General features: G+C 34.5%; 2 protein-coding genes across 2 annotated transcripts; one reads left to right on the top strand and one right to left on the bottom strand.

The window, feature by feature from the left end:
• The first annotated feature begins 2 nt into the window (after positions 1–2).
• Positions 3–5,327, top strand: LOC120327581 (testis-expressed protein 36-like). Its single transcript, XM_039393907.2, has 6 exons — positions 3–243; positions 1,368–1,511; positions 2,430–2,510; positions 3,446–3,578; positions 4,141–4,295; positions 5,038–5,327. The coding sequence occupies exons 1-6, from the start codon at positions 193–195 to the stop codon at positions 5,155–5,157; spliced, it is 684 nt and encodes a 227-aa protein (XP_039249841.2). The 5' UTR covers positions 3–192; the 3' UTR covers positions 5,158–5,327.
• Positions 5,326–20,129, bottom strand: LOC120327576 (uncharacterized). The gene is made up of 11 exons (XM_039393903.2): positions 19,948–20,129; positions 19,436–19,554; positions 11,894–15,042; positions 11,392–11,521; positions 10,833–10,941; positions 9,837–10,052; positions 9,379–9,527; positions 8,651–8,834; positions 7,612–7,825; positions 6,312–6,496; positions 5,326–6,038 (listed from the first exon to the last, which is right to left on the bottom strand). Exons 1-11 carry the CDS (start codon positions 20,062–20,064, stop codon positions 5,904–5,906), a joined length of 4,707 nt encoding a protein of 1,568 aa, XP_039249837.2. The 5' UTR covers positions 20,065–20,129; the 3' UTR covers positions 5,326–5,903.
• Positions 20,130–22,595: the final 2,466 nt, after the last annotated feature.

The raw sequence follows: 22,595 nt of genomic DNA, 5'->3' as shown, positions 1-22,595 counted from the left end.
CTCTCCAGATAGCGTTTTGTTTTGGTCATGACAAATTCTGATTGTATGTTTCATGTCTACTAGCTGTGCGACAGGGATCAGAGCAACTTTTAATGTGAAACCAATGGTCTGGTCAGTTTAATTGCTTAACTTGAAATCCTATTTGTTCGTGTCGATTTTGTTGTTTCAATTACGCTGTTTTTGAGTTGTACCATGCCTAAAGGAAGAAGATTTGTACCGACCGCGGAACACGATGGAATTTGGGTAGGAATTAGTTTATATTGATTGATTTACTGTTTATTTAGATATTATGATTTTTAATACAGAGATAGATATCTGAATAGGCTCAACTTATAGGCTAAAACGCTTTATAAGTTAGTGTTACCTGTAATAACAGCTTTTATTAAAATTGAATCTTGAAATAGTAACTATAGACTAGTTGTATGAAAATAGGATGTTCCACAGTCGTTCTAGAATTGTGTAAGTAATTAAACTGTAATTGTTGAATGCAGTGCACTGAAGAGTGGATGAACTGGCTCATTTTATTGTTTTTATTTCCAAGGCTGCGAATGCATGACACTTGTATGTACTATTATAATGAACTTCATATACTCTCTGATTATGTTTAGTTTCCTGAATTGCAATGAATTCCTGAATGAATTATCTTATCTTAAAATAAGATTAAATCATGTAGTAAACAGGGTGACCAAAAAAAAAACATGAATCAATTTTTTTTATTACTTCTACGAACTAATCTAGGACGCTTTGCACATCTTCGCTTTTGGATATGTTCCAAATGACTTAATTTATGTTTTATTGGTTCACCCTGGTTGGTTCTTTGAATCTCAAAATAGATGAGAAATAAGTAAATGATGTTAATGTATTATATAGCACATTACTTGACAAAATGATTTATCTAATTGAGTACGAGAATTGTATGTTTTTGTAATATGATAGTGCAACACTGTTGTATTGTTGTTATGCTATGTTTTTTTATGCTTCATAATGATCTTTAAATCACCTTCTTTTGAATAATATTAGCGGTATTATCAAACATGTTTCACCGCTTTGGTAAAAATGTATTCCCAATATTGTTATTCTTTATGTATAGCTCGACACAGTTCATTTAAATTACGTCATGTAATGCAGAAACATTATTATCTTTTAATGAATGAAATATGATACCATTATGTACTGTTCAGTGTAAAGAAATTCGAACTACCAGATCCCTGAGATTCCAATATAATCATTCAAGCCATGTCGAAATCTTTTTAATTTCACTTGTGCCTCATTTCTTTTTTAATTGACAGCCATCAATGTTTTACATTATTTCTTGAAGTAGATAATATAATTTCCAAATTTCAAACTCCTATATTACTTGTTTTCAGTTTCAACACATTGGTTTGCCAAATATCATTGAAAACAGAAATACCGGAACGACCACTGGTTTAATGATGAATGATAGATTTGATGAAACAGCTCAGAGGTTGACAACAATAAGATGCCCACCCAACTATTTTTTAAGACAACAGGTAGGGATGTACAAATAAGTCAATGTAAAAACTAACAAACTATCCTTATCCTGATTAGGTATTCCCGAAGTATGTGAACCAAGATGGCGGACACTCGAACGTAGTATGTGTACCAGGTTAGAGTGAGACCATGAATTTTGGTTCTATTATGAGTTTGGGGACTAGCCAAGTGACTCTCGTAGTATTTGTACCTGAAATTATGGCCTAACCCTAACCTGGTACAAACACTACGTTCCGGTGTTCGCCATCTTGGTTCACATACTTTGGCAGTACCCTCTATTATAAGTCAGATCAAGGTCATTTTTTTCGAACCAGTAAAAAAAATCAATTCATACAAAGTACAAGAAAAAAGATGGGAAGGGAAGCCGTGGGGAACCAAAGCTGGTTGGATCAGTGACAGCCAAGGTTTTAATATCCAATTAAAATTTAGTTTCGAACCTACTGTTTTTGACACTGATTATCAAATGGTCATGGTGAATTATCCAACTAATCATTAGACATAATACATTTGTTTGAAATATTCAAAGTGAATTGCTTTCACCCAGTTTGTGTACCAATCTATTTGCAACAGACAATTTTAAAAGCGCCTACATTTATTCATATGCGGATAAATGTTGTAAAACTTTTGTTATTCATCACTTTACAACATTTGCACAAAGATTTGCATTGTTGTCTGTCCCAATCTGTTAAATAAGATATCAGAATTTTGGGTGTCGCGTCTCTATATCCCATCTGGGATTTCTGTGGCTTCCCTTTCCGGTAAAACTTTAAATATCATTTTCAATTTGTGTACAAATTTAGTTTTTTTACTGGTTGGAACAAATAAACTTGACTTCTTTTTATATCAAAATTAACATTAAAAAAATATTTGAGTTCTAGTCGAATTTTTATGGTTCAACATTTGTTTTTTTTTCATAGAAAAAATACAGATCAGAAAACCCATTTTCATGGCATGACAATAGGAATTCATTTCAAGACCATGGTGTATATTTTGGCCAGGTGGGTTTCAATTGTTTGTGTAAGATATTGTTTTTATTTGTTGTTGAGTTGACATACCCGTGATGGTCTGTGTCTCCAATCACAGCTATGCAGAGGTTTTTCCATAATAGGGATATGTCTAGGGGGTTTCAGACACAAATCTGTATAGTTACATAAATAAAAAGAACATTCAAATATCATAAACAGTTTTAAATGCAGATTAACAATTTTAAAGTAAGTAACAACCGAAACATTGAAACGCAAATGTCACCTATTTGAATTCAGATATAAAAACATTACTAATAATAGCATGAATAAATTTGCACTGCCCTGAGCTATAAAAATAGCTCGCCAGTATTTTATAAATATTTTTCATTGTTAAGGACGTTTTATTGCATTTGCGTTCCTGTTGTTGAAATAAAATTATGGTACAAAAAGTCTAGTTTTTCTGGTAAACTTAGTTATTAATTTATGGTTTATTACATCATAATTCGTAATTCTTTTTACATCACATCGTGCAAATAATTAGTACAGAAGTAACATGTAATATAGATGTTTCCCCGACCTTTGATCTCATGGAAATTCATCCTATAACTTTCTATTACATAATAACGTTTGTATTAAATTGCTATGAATATTTTCGTAATTTTACACAGTCAGATTTCAGTTGATTTCTCCATATTTTATTGCAGTTCTTCTTCAGCTCTATCTTAGGACAGACAAATTCTTATGTAAACGTCCGCGTCGTGTTGCAAATATATTACATTTTTGCGAATTAGGTGCGTTCTGGTACGATTTTTACAGCTCATCACTGGTTGTGGCGTGGGTAAAGTTAATTTAAGGTTTTGTCCACCTGCAGCTAATTTAATGAAACTGTGCAATATATCTATCAACTTTCTTGCTCCCGAGTTCTAATGTTTTCGAATCTGTCATAAATGTAATGATTGAATTAACAGGGACTTGGTAAAAAGAAGGCTCACTCTGATACATCACAACACAAGTCCAATGATCTTGTAACATGGGGTGGAAAAAAGAAACCAGAATCTTTACTTGATATCAATAGTTTATATAGAGAAGATTTTCTTGGAGGTAATTTTTTGCTATGTTTTTTTCGAGTCGAAAGTCATCACATTCGAAGCTGAATAAAAAAAACGTTTTTAAACTGATGATTTATAATCCACATTTGGCTCTTGTACTCAAGCCATGATTTTTGTTAAATTATGGTAGAATGTTGAAATGCCCCATTTAAAAGTCATCAGAACTGTCATCCGAACTCATTGAAGAATCGAACAAATAAGGTAGCTTTCATGCATATTGAAAAAAGAATGAAGCGTTATAAATGTGGCGAATGGAGGAATTTAACGAGAAAAGATTGGGAACCACCGACCTTGAGTCAAGACCGATATTAAGTTATGTCACTACCACCGGAGACCTGGGTGGAATAAATTTCCGCTTCGTTAGCTTTAAAGTATATGAAATGTTAATAAACTCACACACTTCAAGTTATTCCTATGTTACTTGGATCAGATAAAAGTGTGAAAAAACTATTTAAATGATTTTTATTGGAGTGCAAAAATGTCCTAATTTTAAAACTACTAATGGTGTATCGAAGCATTACAATTCAACTCTATTACACTCTCATTTAATTCAGAAAGGTGTTCAACAGCCCCTGTCCATCGACGTTACTCAAAAATATATCCAACACCTCCAGTTGGTCAGATAAAACTAGACACGAATACAACATTATGGGTTGATGACAAGGAGTCTGTGCCGCGAACATTTCTACAAACTCTTGCCAACACTCAGGTAACACTGGATATTTGTTTAGGTTCTCCAAAAGTGTGTGTACCAATATGAAGGTAACTAATTTTGTTCCCCTGTTTTACATCAAGTTGTGTAAAGGGACTGAAACCCATGGGCAATGGATATATATTCACTGACTAACACAGACAGTCCCCGAACTCGTAATAGAACTAAAATAAGGAAAATCGGAATAAAATTATGGCCTAACCCTAACCTGCTACACAAACTACGGGAGTACGTACCTCTCTTTGTATATTTATGCACAATCTGCTTCAAACAAGTCTCTGCACAAGCAACTGATATGTGAAGAGCTATTTGATTATAAAACAGCAGGAATCTTTTCTTTTCGGCTCTGATCACACCCTGGGTGAGTTGTTGGGCTTGTGATTTTAACGAGTCTAACGATTTGACCATTAAGCCACTACAGCCACAAACAACTTTTTTTGCTTGAGAATCATTTGTGGGTTGAGAAAATATACTATTTCTGCAATAAAATGTGATCTATTAGTCTAGACATGACCATTATATGCAGAGCCTGGCATTCCTTCCCTGTCCATAATTTCACCTATACCAGAAGTCGAAACTTCAAAACATTGTGAGAAATGTGCCAAAGTTTTGGGGTTAGGGTTTTTATCTTGTTTGTTAGGAGCCCCATTCAAAATTTTCTGAGCTCAGACATAAACAGAAGTTTTACACTTGACAGTCTTGTACCTAAAGTTTCTTGAAATCTTGTTTTCTCTGATAGGAACCATACCTGCCACCGAACCCATGGAAATATTCCTACCATGCTCAATCCTTTGCAAAGTCTAAACGACCAAAAACCCATCTTACAAAGAGAAGCAAAATCATGACAGCCGTTGCATGAAGATTATTGCTAAATAAACACATCTTGTGCCATATTTTGTTACTGCACTTTTGTACTAATTTTTGCATAAAGCAAGCAATCTACTTTTTTTCTTTAATTGTTTTTGCTATCCAATTCTTACCACCTGCACTACTAAGATTTTACCTAATAATAATACCACGCTCGATGTTCTTTAATATCTTTTTTTTTTCGAGGCAATGAACGTCATTATTGCAAAATAAACCATTCTATAAAGAATAACATGAAAATATTCAATGAAAGCAAACCCGGAAAGCAAAAAAACTTAAGAATATAGTGTGCAGAAAGCTACTAAAAACGTGTCTCTATACTCATAAAGGTAGTGCTAGTTGTTGGCAGTTTGAAATATATTAGTATTAAGCTGCAAAAAACTATAAACGCTGGCTTTCCGTTCCATAGATACTGATAAGTCATAGGTTCCTATCAAAAGGATTTGATATTAAAAAAAATTAGGCACATATAAGGTCTTCTGAGAATAATATCTCATTCAAGCATCATTGTGGCAATGTAGATTTAGGTAATAAACAAGAAGAACAAAAATAATATGCAATACCCTAGTACACCTCAATTGCAGTTTGAGTGGTCAGGGCACAAATGTTTTAATTTGTGTAGAAAGTTCCAATCTTAATTGGCTGTAATACGTTCAAGAATAAACTACTCAGCCTTTTTATGTAGTCTATTTGATTTTGACTGTAAATGATACACTATAGAGAAATAACAGAAATAAATCAAGCATTTTCGCCAAATAAAATAGATGAAAAAGCATCGAAACAAGATTTATATTGCATTATTTCATTCCCTAATTGTCTCAGTTTTGCAAAAGCACATCTGTGGACTTTCGATTTCTTGTTTCTGTATTGCACCTGAAAATAGTGATATATAACATTTATCTTTGTAAGTTGAAACTTGTTGACATAATGCTTCAAACATAACATATAGCTTATTGTTCAGCATATAGTGAAAAATGTGCTACACAAGCCAAATCTGTGGACTTCGGACACTTTGAAATCATGATTCTACCACATATTACTATCGGTACATTCTAGCAGACAAAATTCAAAACTCAAAAGATTTTTTAATTGATTCCTCGTATAATGTCATTTTTGTAAAACGAAAAAAATAAATCCCCTTCTTACCTCTTTATAAAACTTATCGTTAAGATAATGCAGCCAAAAAATATTGTTTTTAGGTTCAAACGTAGACCAGTTATTTTTCGTTGCGTTTTTCATCATTCGATAAATTTCAAACTGATAATCTTCATCAGAATTAAGAGTAAACAAATCAGGATCAGCAGCCAGATTCTGAAACACTGTCACTCCACCTAGAAAAGTTATTGACATATTATGATACAAAATATGTGGAAACAACATTGACACTGACAGCACAGATTAGAGGTTCTAAAATTGAGAGTAAATTTGCTCTTTGGGGCTTTATTTCACCTGCGTTTAAGATCAGTTTTAAAAGCAAGAAAATACATGACCAAATGTGGCTGTTGGCCACGCAGAGAAGAATGCAAAGTACTCTCTTGCTCAATTGATGTTTATTAAATAAGCTCCAACTGCGCAATAATGAAACAAAATTCCATACTGCAAAGCAAGTCAAATTACTTACTACTTAGTGTCCTGCAACCGTTATATTGCGATTATTATACATTATGAAAGGGTTTCCCCAACTGGGGTCTGCGATGACTGCACAGGGGGTTCGCAGCAATATGAAAAGAGTATAATAAATCTTTAATGACTGTTTTTAATCAAAAAGCCACTGCATCTTTTCCGGTTGAGCGTTGCAGACGAATACTCATTGCTGTCACAAAAGGCAATTAGATTGTGATTGCTTTTGCAGCGATTTACATGTGTGAGGCAGCATTTCAAGCTCTTACTAATATGATAACAAAATACAGGTATAGAGTTGCCGTAGTCGGACCTATGAGTTTGCTTGTCACAAATTGATCCGAGAATTGATAAATTGTGCTGTGGAAAGCAACCTCATCTTTCACATTAATGTCGTTTGTGATGTAAAAGAAACGTTGGGGGTCCGTCAAAATGAAGATTCACATACAGGGGTTCGCGACCCAAAAAGTTTGAAAAAACTTGCTTTATGATATAATTCAATTCCATTGGTATGCGCTGCATACTGATTAGTAACTCACCAAAGTGAGGAAGTTGTAATGTATGATTAATGGTGCTCGCAGTTTGCAAGGTAGTTGTTAATTGACGTATTGAATGGTACTGTTTAAGCTGCATTTAGGGTGTGGTACATGCTTGACTGTTGCATGTTATACTGCTGCGATGCCGATGTTACATGATTAAAGCATATCAAAACTTAGCAATACTGTGTAGTCTTTACCAGTGGTATATCGTATACAGGTACGTACAAATAGCATGCCCAACACCTCCTTTTTAGCCATTCACAGATGGGTGACAACTACATACGCACCCTTTGATAATCTTGATAGAGTAAAATCAATAATGCTTGCTTTTACTCCATTTGTTTTTATTGTGTAAGCTTTCGAATCGATGTTTGTAGTTACAGTTTTTGAAGTTGTAGGAGTGACAAGAATATTTCCCCAATGTAGATCACGATGTTCAAATTCTAAAGATTCTTCAGCGACTGCTAATGCGGCACATACTTGTTGAAGAACAGAATAAGCCTAAATATGAAAAAAATTATTAAAAGATGTTGTATTAGAATGCCCTACGGTTCCACATGGGGGAATTTTATTTATAAACAGAAATTTTTATATATTTACGCTTAGTTTACTTTCGAGTCTCGGTTAGATATTTCGACTACGATTAACGTCTGGAATACAGACTATTTTCAAACTTCAATTAGTGGAGGCCAAATTCTTCATCTCATTAGCAGGGGTCTTCAACCTGGGGTTCGCCAAACCCCAAGGGTTCACGAGAAGATTTGCAGGTCTACTTGGATGACAGTCGAGTTTTTGTATGTTGCTGTTTTTTAATATCCTTTATTACTACCATGGGAAAATGCGTGCCCATTGAAACTAGACGCCAATTGAAACGTAGATTTTCCCTGATCTTGCGTTGTGTACAAACTGTGAAATCTCTAAAGACAGCGTGCTGCGAGCATTGGACGGGTGATTATGCTTATCGTAACTTGGGAGAGATTTTAAGAACTCATTAGTTAGGCAGACGACAAGGGCAATAATATCAACAAGAGGATTCAATTTAGTTACATATGGTCAATAAATTGGTGTTGCAACAAATAGTTAATATATCAGTATATCACAACTTTGTTCGGTGTCTGATTACCGGGGGTTCGCGTTGATTGTATCCTGACTCGGGGGGTACTTGACAGAAAAAAGGTTGAGAACCCCTGCATTAGAGTATGAAAATATGATTTCAGTTCGACTTATATTATTGAAAAAATGCCAAACTCGACTCTACATCGCTGCATTCTACAAAGACCGCTAAACAATTTTATAGAAATGAATTGCTAATCAGTTTAAACTTACCTGATTGGCTGATCTGAAAACGAAGTGTTCGACATCTGCACCACCATCAGCGAATTGAAATATAAGATAAAGTTGATCGTTACTGAAGTTATCAGGTTTATCATTTTCTGACGTTCTTTCTTCATCATAAACATCCCAGGCTTCAAGCAGAAACTGTGGATAGCTTCCTTTTACACAAGTCACCCTGCAAAAAAAAATTGATATCATATCATTTTATAATCAAAGATAATATCTGTGAGTATGATGATCTATCACAATGGTTCCCATCTGGGGGGCCATAGAGCAGTTGTGGGGGGCCACAATGCTAGGCGTAAAACTGATTTTACTCTTCACTTTACAAGAAAACTCCTCATTTTTTCTATTTCCATTGCTTGATGAGGTTATTTCACAGGGTGGTTTAACTTTGATGAGCAGGAATTGCTTGAACACAATGGGATTTGGGAATACCACTTGAACGATAAACAAAGAGACCATGAGTGTTAAAAGCTCCTGGAAGGGACCACGTGCCGTGAAACGTGCCACTGGGCCTCTGATCTATCAGGTACTTGAATGTGTGGGCATTACAGGTTCAAACCTCAAGCCCAAGGTGTAATAAATTGGGTAAGCAAAAAGCAATTCCGAACTAGAAAGATTCCGGTCAAAAATAGTCGCTCCTTACATACCTTTAGGTATCGGTGGCTAAATATATGTCGTATGAAAAATATGGCAAATTCAAAAGTCAAGTTTACTTGTATAATTCAATAAAACCATCTGTGACATTCACGATTCCTTCTCGTAGCGCGAGAAGTTCTTTTGAACTTATAATTTCAGGTAATATTTCTTCAAATGTTTTCTGTTTCTCATTGTTGATAATCAGTGATCCTTCTATCGGTATGATCTGCAATAACACACAACTCATAAACAAGAATATGCAGAAGATCTGATCATTCGAAAGTTTCAGATCGAGTAGAATCGCCATAGCAATGAGATGACAGTATCAGAGATCATATGAGAAACAGTAAAACCCAAGCAGTAAGCTCATTAAAATTCCGGCCTGGTATTCAAGCCTCACGTCAATCAGTATTCAATTACACCTAACCGTATATCACGCGTATAAGCTGACCCCCTAAAAACAGCCCTAAAGCAGTGAATTCATAAAAATTCGCATACAAGCCGACCGTACAAATCGTAACACGCCAAAACTTACCTTTATTGCAACTGGATCAGTTCTGCTTTCATATTTACATCTGAAAACTTCACCATATAATCCTTCGCCTAATTTTGTGCATGACTCAATTACTACACCTTGTAATGCTTCTTCAAATGATATAGGTTCTGTCTGATCACATTCATATAAGACTTTTTCTTTTGCGGTTAGTATTCTTCCATCATTAGAAATAGCACGCTTTGGCGTGAGTGCGTCCTGTCAGTAAAATATTTTACAATAAGAGGAGTTCGTTTTCATGTTTTTTCTATTCCATTGATTGAACATTCTCTGTCAAAAGTCTTCAGTAATAAGCAAAATGACACTTTATATAAAAAGTCCTTGCGACCTTCGCTGGTACATAAGACTGTTCAGAATGCCATTTCCAAATCTCTAAACAAAGAATCACTTATATATTAGGAAAGGATATGCTTCGAAATATTTCAGTGTGATATACCCACTTCATTCTATACTGGGTGATGCAGTTTTAAAAAAAATTTTTTGCAAAATTGTATTATATGGAACAAAATTCTGTTTTTGCAGAATCAATTTACTCTTTTACACCTCGTATCACTTGCAGCAATATTACAATAAATTACACACTTACGCAAGTTGGTCGTTGCCAAAACTGCTTTGTTGATCTTAGGTACTTGAGATGGCAAGGCATTTTTGTATAGAATAGCTCAGAGCAAGTTTACAAGGACAACAAATTTAATAATATAAAGGGATTCAAATTGAATTGTGATGTCATAAGGATAATTACAACATATAAATTGAAATATAAAATATTTAAAAAAGGATGATCACATGCAAAGCTGTCATTAAAATAATTTTTCAAGCATAACATACCGTAGATTTTGGGCTATTTAAGGTAGAAAATTGAATATGCCTATTAAGTCTCCACACAGCTGACTCTATTTGAGAAGAAAAAATGTATTTTATTGGAAAAAATTGGCAACTTGATTGTTAAACAAGCAACAACTTTTTAAAAATACTCACAACAAATCCAAGAGATTTTAGTCGTACGCTTCCCCCAGATGATATTACATGTTGCATAAAACTATTTCGCATCGGCGTAACACAAACTTGAAGATTCTGTGTTGAGTGACTAAAGAAATAAAAGAACAAAGGAGAGAACTAATAATGACTTTGTAAAGCAAAAAGCATAATATTTTATAAGAATCAAATATATTCTAATAAAAAATAGACACTGCTATTTATAAAAATATAAAAACTAAAAATTTACATGACATGTTAAATCCAGTAACTTTGGTTGAAACTTTGGGAAATACAATAATTGTTATCCTATTTATTCCATATACAGATTTCACCGTTCAAGTCATAGGAAAATAGAATAAATTCTGAAGGTGTACAAGATTTTCACTCTTTTATATCATACATATGAGTTCCGCTTCCATGAAATCGCATTTCGGCTGATGTTTCATGGTAATAGGTGGTGGCGATACCGAAAAACCTCAACAGCTATAATAGAGCCATAGCCCAAGCTCTAGGGTAGAAAAAGGCCACAGTTAGAGCAAGAAAATGATGCATAGCCTACCTTGATTTACTCCGTGTTTTCATCAAAGATGAAGAGTCCTGCTCGATTTCATTTTTTTCAGAATTTTGTTCTTCAATGATTAATGAGGTTAAATTGAGTTTGATTGAGTCTAGGGTACGCCTTCGTTCTTCTAAAATAATATTCATTGTTGTATCATGTATGAGATTGCATGTTAGAAAATAGTTATTTACATCATTCAAATGGGATGATGTGGAAACATTCGTGACTGACCAACAATTATATATGAGAAGTGTGATTTCAAATAAATTCAAAATATGAGTGAAAATGATCATCTCACTGCGAAAAAATGATGGAAAATTTTTTCCCATTTGACAGAGAAGGAAGTAATACCATTTGATATTTTTGATCAGATTTTCATTGAACTACGGCCTCGATTGTTCGACCTGGCGTTATCGTACTAGTCATGATGCTTCAAATTTCATGTCCATAATTTTTGAGGTTTGTTCTCTAATTTGTTTATCCTAGTTACCATCCAGCTTACCTGACCTTAAATCACAGTTATATCTGGAGTCAACTTTTATAATTGAAGAAGATAAATGACTGCCTGGTGATCTTGCTCTATGAGGAGTACGAGTCGTGCTTTTCTCATTCTTTTTACGTTTGACAACTTGAGACAATTTTCTCATCCTTGAGTATGATTTACAAGCATCTGGAGAAGACATACAATTGGGAGTACTTTGATGTCTTAGGTGAGAAATTCGAGGATGAATGACATGACCTAACTGGCGTTGAGGTAGGTCAACAGGTGAGAGGTCACTTGCATTATCTCCCGTCTCTGGCAACATATTCGGAATTGGTGAAAAAGACGTTATGATTGGACTTGCCACTGAAGAAGGTAGGGATATATTTCCAAGTTTTGGTGTTGTCCCATGTTCGATATTTGTTATTGGTCCATGCACAGATACAGAATTGAATAAAGGTATGCTGGGTTTGTTTAAGCCTGGCGATCTTGAAACAATGGGCGTCGACATACGCTTTGCGACACCGGCATTTGTATTTACATTTTCGTCATCTGAAAGAATATTGCCGTGGTTTTCATCATCACTATTGCTTTTGTTGATTGTTGAAAACGCGTGTAAAGGCACAGTTATTGAAGTTGAGTGGTTCTCTGTAGTACGATGTAAAGTAGAAAATAATGAACTGCTGTCGGAAGATATTACTGGAGCTGTTTTTTTACCCCGACGTTTATTATCAACATGCCTTCGATCGCAAATATAGTCATTTATCATCGTAGAATCTTTTTCCGGTTTTTCAACGTTACTCATTTTAGACGGTGCAAAGTCACCATGTGTGTCATCAGTCAAATTGGTGATTTCCGTAGAGACAAAAGAATTTTGCTCTGAGTGATTTAAATGGATTGGTTTGTCTTCCATTTCAGTACTAAAATTTTTTGATGATTTTTTGCGATTCTTTCCAAAACCATTAAACGTTCTCTTATTACTTCTATATACAGCGTTCCCAAATCGTGATAAATCTTTATAATTGATGGGTTTAGTATTTCTACAACTTTTTCTTGGAGGTTCCATACTTTTTTTTAGTTCAGCAGTACCTTTTGAATTGATGACATTTTTAGGTTCTTTGGTATCATGCATTGTTTCAGATAGTTTTTTAGATTTTTCTGTACTTGAGTTAAAACTCAAAGATGAAAAAAGAGAGCCACTGTCAGATAATGCTGAATCATTCGGGCATATTGGTTTTCGACGTCTTTCCTCAATGTGTTGAAGATGTTGTGCATCAAAATTTGAATCACTTTTCGATTCATCCAAATCTTTTTCTTTGGTTGTAGCTTTTGTAGTCTTATTTGTCAAAATTTCAGAATCAATCCCATCATCTTCGATCGTAGGTGATTTTGAAGCTGAAGAACTTTTCTCTAAAGTAGTTGGTTTGTACACTGTCGTAAAACTTTTCAACAAGCATTTATAATCAATTATTCTTTTATTTCTTGAACTTCTTCGACAAATCTGCTCAATTTCAGGATCTTCTTGAGTATTTGAAGTTTCAATTTTTTTATCACGATTATTTACCAACGCTGGCTTGAAACCAGTTTTTGCATTTTCTTGTAAAAGAGATGACTCAATACAAATATTTTTTTGTCTCGTGGTTACCCTGCTTCTAGGATAGGGTTTTGTCTCAGTCTTCTTACTCTGTGTCTTATTAGTAAATTGTGCATGTCTTGGCAGATCGGCAGTGGCGCCGTGAACTGACTTTTTATCATCTTTCGATTGAGTAGTACATTTATCAGAAGCAGGTTTTTTCCTCACTTTCTTTGGTGGTTTGTCAGAGTTTTTCGTAACAATCTTTTTCATTAATTTTTTTGAATCATAAGATTGTTTTGCTAAAGGTTTTGAAGAAGTAAGTTTAACTCTTATTGAGTCCTCAGACTTACTATCAACAAAATAAGCATCATCTGAATTGTCTAAAAAATTATATTTTGGGTCTACCGTAGCACCAATCATAATTTGATGATGAATACTATCATTATTAGATTTTCCTATTTTTGACAACTTACAAAACGAACTGCCACCATTTTTCTTCCAAACAGGTACTCTTTTTGGTTTACGCTTAGTTTGCACTGGTGCTCTTTTGGCTGCAACTTTTTTATTTTTCACTGTGGTGGGAGCAACTTTTAAGGCAGTACTATTTTTAGACATTACTTTATTATCAGGTTGAGTACCCCTAGACTGAACACAGTCGACAGTTTGCTTCTTCTGTTTCGAATTTTTCGGATCATTTTTGCAATTTTGATCGTCTTTCTCAACTTCTTTTTGTATATTAGCTTTTAACAACCTATGTGAAGGTTTATTATGTAGTGGAGTACTTTGAGCAATCATTGGTTGATTGTTACTCAGGCTCCACCCTTGGTTATGTACGGAGAAGCCGCTGGGTATAGGAACGTTCTCATCATCCATTTCAATATTTGCAGCGTGATACATCACAGTGCTATTGAAGCTAACTCTGTGTTTCGAACAAGAGGAAATGTTGTTATCTTCTAAAGATTGCCTTGAGGAATTTATGGAATGTATTATTGGATCTTTTAAAATTGATTTCAGAATATTATCTTTTTGCCTTTCATTCCGATCATTTCCTACATTGTTTGACCTTTGACTCTCAATCACTTGGGGCGAAGCTAGTGTCGAATTGTTTTGCTCTGTGAATATAGTAGACATGACAGGTGCATTAGTAAACATATCTAAGGATTGTTCATCAGTTTTATTAAGAGACAGGCCATTTGTCACTCTGGATTTTGTATCAAATTGTTGTAAATTTGTATTTTGTATACTATCTGTGACTTTTTCTGAAGATGCTTCCGTAAGAAACTGTTCCGAACTAATTGGGTATTCATTATTTGTAGTTATAATTTCCTTTTCTGTGTCAAAATTTGGTTTTGCATTTTCCTCATTTTCAGAACTTTTCTTGTATTCATTCGCCAAATTTTTTTCTTTCCCAGCCTTTTCCGGCTTTGGAACCTTTCTCATAGGCTTCTTATTATTTCTTTTAGATGTTACTTTTGATTTTGTATCATTATTTGGTTTTACGTTTTGTTTTGTGGTCAAACATTTTCGTCTCTTCTTAACAGGTACTTTGAAGTCATCTTCATCACTGTCGGAGTCAAATAAATTATTCTGAACCCTGGAACAAGAATGTGTAAAAACCATATTTATTATCTAAAAGCTAAATAGTTCGTATCAAAATTTTGATTCCAAGAAATCAATTAAACTTTCCTTACTAGCAGACAGAGATTCACAAACTTTTCAAACTCTCAACACCAACTTTCTGTAATACGACACATTGATAAGATAATTTGACTTCATTAACATTAAATTAGATCAAAAAAAGACTTTATAGCAGGAACTCTCAAACTGGACCTTGGGTGCCCAAGTGGGCCATGACTCATGAGAAAAGACTTTCACCAAATAGGCTACTATTCATCATGGTCACGTGAAAATAGACTATGATTTGTTTATTTCTTTGACTGTAATGCCAATGCATTAATTATTTTATTTGTTGGCTTTTTGATATTAAACATAATAGAAACAAATTTATAAAACATGCGTTAATCGATGGGAGCTTGTTATATTACAAAGCATGGTCTAAGTAGTATAGTAGTTTCCCCAACCCTTGACCCAAGAAAAATTCTTCCCATACTGTACTATTGCAAACATTTGGATACTTATTTTGCAAGTGTTTTGGAGAGTTGACACTTAATAACTGAGTTACATGCTCAAAACCATTATTTTAATTTTACCATGTGCCAATTACGCGTACTAATAGCTAATTTTAACGTAGTCTAGGGGTTCTTAAACTTTTTGAGCCGCGCCCCCCTTTGAAAAATTTTACAAACTTCGCGCCCTCCCTATTTTTGCTTTGAAAAAATGCTTTTGTGATGGGCAGGTTGCTATATATTAAGATGGCGCTATAAGAGTGTTGGTCTCATAGCGTCATCGCTCAGATTGTTTAGGCATGAAACGCTTCGGAGTAAAACTTTGCCATTGACTGTCGTATGTATAAAGCCAAATAATGGTTGGTCATCATATATTCTCGTTTTTCCCCTCAGTTTGCAATACCTGGTAAAGTCAAACTAATTTTTAGGTAAAACTAAACACGCAATAAACATATGCTTTAATGTATTTTCTGCTTAAACGTTTACATTAGACACGTAAAATTTCAATCAATTGTTTACTTCATCACTATTGAGCGATGCCAAAATTATATACTGTGTGTTAAAAAATAAGCAACAATTACAGACTTCTGCGCTTGCCTAACATTTCAAACAAAATGGAGAAGTACAAATTAAGTTATGTAAAATTAAAAGTCGTTCATTATTTAATAGTTATTATGCATGTGGACGTTTCCTCGGCCCTTGACCGCTGAAAAATAAAGTCACTAAAGCGTTTGCGATTGCATTTTGTTTAAATCTCGATTGTTTTCGTAAGCGTGGCCTGCTATGCCGTAAAGATCTTGATTTTGGTGTTTATTCTCCCTAAATCAGAAATTTCGCTCGACATATTCTTGTGTCGCGAAGACGATTATAATTACTTTTTTTTGCTTTCGAATAGAACCATGACACCTCTGAAGAAAACGAGTTAGTTTTTATTATTTAATCATCAGCGACGAGATGCTAAAGATAGAATAAAGTAGTGAATCTGCAACCAAATATTTCTTTATTGTAAAAGCGAGATTATAAAATACTAAAAATAAAACGGAAAACATGATGAGTTTTGTTTTGGGGTGGACCGCGACAGATTAAAAACACTTTCTTAGACATTGCAAATCTTATAAATTCCTTGTGCCTGCGACGACCGACTTGAAATAAATTTTACTCCGTGGGATTTTATAGCAGACTGAGGAATTTCTGTAACGGTGTTAAAATTAATCGAGCATTGCGATAGAGCGGAGTACGTGTTGCAGAGACAGCTCATGATGGTGAAATTGGCAAGAATACAAATCAAAAGAAAATGTAATCGGGCACTTTGCCACACATTTTTATGGTTGCGGATTACGGTACCGTAGTATTTTGGAGTAGTGGTGCTTTTATTTTATCGACGCAATCGCAGATTTAATTTATCACAATCAAATGAATAAAACAACCATTTTAAATGAATATTTCATTCAACACGAAAACCATTACATATCCGTTGACAAAGTCGGCTCTTATAACGACTGGCGTAATCTCGAGGACTGACTAAGGGATTCGTACCGCGGGGATTTCGAGTCGATGAATATGTATTTTAATTGTACTAAATTAAGTATAATTTCTGGGATATTATACCAGATCTTACTGATGAAGACAACAGATTCGTAGATCGGTAATGAGTTTATTTTGACATGAGTCGCCGCATGGAGTCATTACATCACTTCATGCGGCTCCTCCTGACGGGGTCTGGAGTCGTTACATGTAAATTTCCGATTCCATCTTGTGACTTCTCGTGACCCCCCCCCCTCCTGTGAGCATCTCGCGCCCTCAGTTTAAGAACCCCTGACCTAGTCTAACGCAGCTTTTCCTAGACTAGTTTTTGATTATTGCAATTGAGGTAAAGCTCTACGGGAGACATAATGGCAATTAAAATACTTCATTTACAACTAAATTTTGGAAACAACTAGGGATGGGCAATGTAGAATAATTTACTATTCTAGAATAGTTAAATCGAATTCAGAATACCGAATCCTATTCTATTTTCATACTTATTCAAATAGTGGGAATTTCTACATTGCTGGATTTAGATGGTAAAAAATTGCAAATGTATTACTTACTATAAATGTGTTATCTATTTGGAAATGTCCTGAACATTGGATTTCATTTGATACTAAACAGGCAGTTCCCAGGACAATAAAATTTAGGAATTTTACAATATTTTTTGCCTTCAATTGTTCCAAATGTATGTAATCCCTGAATACTGATATGCTAAATTAAGACACGCTTTGCACACTTTAATAGTAAGCGGTTAAATACAAAATAGACATGAAACGGCGGTAAATCATTATTAATGTAAGTCTGCCGAGTATACTAAAACATACCCGCTGAGAATTAATTAGATGCTGAACCAGCGTGTGGCCACTGCAACCTATGCGCCGTTGTAAAATATTAAATTTAACCACTATCAATTAAAATCAACCTTTTATTCTGTGAGAGCAAGACACGTAAAACCAAGTTCCCGTAAACGCGATTTCGTACTTAGTTATTAGGTAATAACATCTGAAGACGAACTCATTCCAGAACTCACCCAGACTTGGCCCTACTAAAATTCAATACGTCACTATCTTCGCCAGATGCGGCAACTTTTTTCAAAATTCATCGGCGACTAAAATACTACAGACTTTCGATCAAACGTGCATCTATCTTGAACGATAGAAATGTTATCATTATCTACCCAGACTTAGCCCTACTCAAATTCAATACGTCACTATCTTCGCCAGATGCGGCAACTTTTTTCAAAATTTATCGGCGACCAAAATACTACAGACACTCGATCAAACGTGCGTCTATCTTGAACGATAGAAATGTTATCATTAATCATTATCTACCCAGACTTAGCCCTACTCAAATTCAATATGTCACTATCTTCGCCAGATGCAGCAACTTTTTTCAAAATTTATCGGCAACTAAAATACTACAGACACACGATCAAACGTGCGTCTATCTTGAACGATAGAGACGGACCAAAAAATATGTAATCTTTTGGGAGTGAAATTTAAATGTGACAGTTGTTCGCGTTTTGCGATATAACTTTGTATTTCGGAAAATGGTATAATAAAATTATTCGTAAATTATATTTGATCTAAGTTAATGTTATAACATTTAACGCCTGGCTTTTGGTTTACGTGCATCATTTTTTTGGGAAAACTCGTAGGTCACGAAAAATCATTTAATTTGAAATGAGGCAAGGCACGTCTGTAAACAATTAAAGATTGTTGCATTCAGATTATCGGAATATCACCAGTAAGTCGGCACAAATAACGCTAGCTAGATAGCAAAGAGGAAAACGCAAAAATGGGGCAATAACGAGTCCTCGCCGTGATGTTATATTACCGACTTCTTGTCCTGAATATGCCGATTGAAATGAGAGTGTTTGATGTTTACCGATTTACGGGTTCTTTGCGAGCAGACGCAAGTTTAATTAAACGAAAGAGATTTCCACGCTAGAAAAACGCTCGTCTATAATTGATAAATTAGAAACCCGAAATACAAAAATTGACGCTTGGCGCCGGAGAGGCGGAAACCGAATCCTGTTATCGGATCCCATTGGATTCAAATACTTTGGGATTCGAATCCTCCAGATTCGGTATTCTATATTGCCCATCTCTAGAAACAACTGAAAAATGACAAATAACTCGCAAAATTGCGAAAACGAGGCAATGTTTCACTTTCAACCAAGCTTGAATTCTGTCTGAGCGAACAAAGTGTCTGAGCGGTTGCAAAAATCACAATTATTACTTCATCATTGACCTTTTGATGATTGGTCATTGTTACAGAACTAAACAAGGAAATTGATGCTCGAGGAAACATTCATTATTTATAACTTACTTATTAGCTTCAGGAGCTGCAAGATTCATAGTTGAAAATGAATTTGAATCGTCAGAAAATATATCCTTCTTTTTTCTACCACCTATTGAATCATCTGGCGGTAACCAATTTGAACATGGCTGCAAAAATAATATTAAAAGCTAGAATTAAGCAGCGTAGCTCCATTAAGCAGGGATGTAATGCAGAAACTGTATTTGGATATAAACAGAGTATAAAAAAATCTATTGTTGGGTGGATATTCATCAAACAATAACTGAAAATCTATGTTTGTAGTAAAATAGTTTGAAAAAACAAACTCCGATTAGATATTTTTTTGATTATTAGATATTAATTTGTCAATGGAACGAGGAGAGTTATCTAATTAGACACTAGATGCATTTGGACAGAAGCAATCAGACTGTCTCATAGAGAAGAAATTAGTATTTATTGTTACCATTTATGTCTTCAAACATTGAATATGGACTAATATTTGCAATGCTCTTACACAATTTGACAACTTCGGCCACACTTACAATATCTTGAAGAAATCGAATTTGAACTTTTCCATAAGTAGCTATTGATCGATTGAGTGTTGAGCTTGTATTCAATGTTGAATTCAAACCTTTTCTTTTCACAGCAGGTTTCTTCATTTTGATTACATATATCCTTGTATTGCAGACAACTTATTGACTTACATTTATCTACAAAAAGTAATACTTCTGTTTAATGAAAACAAAAACAATATTAAAAATCAAAAAATAAAATAAAGCAATATTCGTTTTACAGTTTTAGATTATCAGTCAGTCAGTGTTTAAGATCACTGAAAAAAATAAATAAATTACAGAAATGGATTTCCACAGCTTAGATGAGTTGACACGTTATGTTCAGAAATAGGAGAGTAAAGAGCAGATTGTCAAATAATGAAAAAAAAATTGATGTTATGTTACAACTAAATACAGTAGTCTAATTCAGATTCTAGCCTACGTAAAAATATTAGACTGACGCTAAAAAAGAAAAACCGTTAGGCTAGGCTATGTCTGAAACGGCAGACCGGTAGGCGGTAGCCTATGTCTTGTTCCAGTATCGGACGGTATGGTACCTCACAGACAGGCAGACGATAACATGCCCACCCAATTCAGTAACTCCAGAGTTTTGCGGCCCCTCGTCAATTGCGGAAATATTGTACAGTCTATTTGTTTATTGAAAATGTCAGCAAACAGAACAGACGACATGTAAACGAATTATTCTGTAATTTAAGCTGATTCCATCTAAATGTCAGATCGTAGGAATAGGATTTACATATTTATCCCGAGGGCGAGGAAAGCCGATAAGACGGCTTAACCATATGGCGAACCACGACGTCGGGTATGTGATTAGTTAGTTTTCAATTATCAATTCAATCGTGCCAGTGAATGAATAAAAAGTCGTGGTTTGGTTGTTTACGTTATTATTTCCTCTTCTATGGATACATGTACGGTCAAAATAGGTAGCTTAAGCTGCTCAGTAGTTAGCGCATCTGTGCTTACAATTCAAAAAAGCTCGTAATTCGCTATGTTATAGAAAAACTCTAACATAAACACAGCTAAAACAACTGAAGGGGGTTCCCCAGATTTTCCCTCTCCGCTTTCGAATGTTTTCGCTCTAACGATCGTTTTCTGTTATTTTAGTCACGCAATGACGCCAAAGAGCTCATTTTGTCTCAAACATTTGTACTAAATCACGAGTTTTTCCTAAGTGGAATTATTTATTCATCACCATACGTAAATGAAACATAAATTAACAAAAAAGGCATAGTCACAGATGGGGGGAGTCACAGAGAACTGCAAATGTTATCTAGCTGTGACACCCTATAGCAGGGCTACTCAACTATTTCCATCGAAGATCCGCATACAAAACTTCAAAATTATTTGGGTCCGGTCTTTCTAGAAATAATATTACGGCATCTTTATTTGCACACTTCCTCGACCGGTTAATGATTATTACCTAATCAAGATTGTTTATTATGGTGTTATAGTTTTTTACATATATATTCAAAACTATTAAAGTCATTTTATGAAAGGTAAATTCAAAAGTGGGGCTATTGTTTCAAAATAAAAAATTAGGTGCGGTCCGAATCAAATACTCGAAAGGGTCGGATTCGGACCGCGGTCCGCTAGTTGAGTAGCCCTGCCCTATAGCACATTGCTGCTTGCAAAGGTGAAAAATATGTGTTGAAGAAATCGCTGGTTAAAAAAAGATAGTTAAGAAAAGACATATCGAGCATTTTTTAATGTCGAAATTGGACTCTTTTTCAAATAGGACACAACTAGAGACCAGAATTGCGTGTTTCTTCCCATTCAGCAATGAACGCAATAAAATGGACACGTAGTGGACATAGCGATCGTTTCAATATTATGTTGTTGTTGTTGTTCTTGTTCTTTGACACGTTTTTAAAAAGTCGCTTTTCCCTTTTATTACTGGACCAATTGCTTTGAAATTTTCAGTGGTTAAAGATAAAAATTTTCTTCAGAAGGCTATTACTTTTTTTTGCTACGACGTCATCAAAATTATTGCCATTAGGTGGCCATATATGTCCATATATATTGCCATTCCGTGTCCATATATTTGAGCATAGCTCTCTTGTATTATTTCAAATGGAAGATAAAAAGGCTGCGGGAAAATCATACAACACCCATACGTTCTCCCATAAATTTACACGTTACGTATCAAATCACTTACACACATTAGCCATGAGAAATCGATTTTCGTTTCCTGAAAGAAAAAAAAATTACAAGCTTATTCATATGTTCTTTTGGATAAGTTCCTCAAACCAATCATTTATAATAGCGCCCTACCTTACATTTTAGACAATTTTGCTGCCTCATTTATTGTACAAATATTGCTTCAGATCTCAGATGTGTTTGGCACACTCATGCCCTTCATGTCTTATAATGGTTCAGCCTTTGTCTCTATCAAGTTACAGTGGAGAGTTATTTTTTCATTTCTTGGTTAATACTTTTAATATTTAATAATATCGCTCATTAATTCTTCTAAAATATCAGTGGGGATATTTTGGCTGTAAAAGCCACATCTATCATACATAACATATGTTCTGATGATCATCTTTTGCTTCATATTGTATATTAGTTGCCTCAGATGTGAATATTTGAAAATGTCATAATAATTACCTTTTTGAATTAGT

Source organism: Styela clava, chromosome 7, assembly GCF_964204865.1.
Source record: "Styela clava chromosome 7, kaStyClav1.hap1.2, whole genome shotgun sequence".
NCBI classification, from domain to species: Eukaryota; Metazoa; Chordata; class Ascidiacea; order Stolidobranchia; family Styelidae; genus Styela; species Styela clava.
Note: the sequence above shows the minus strand (reverse complement) of the source record. Positions and strands in the feature narration are given on the sequence as shown.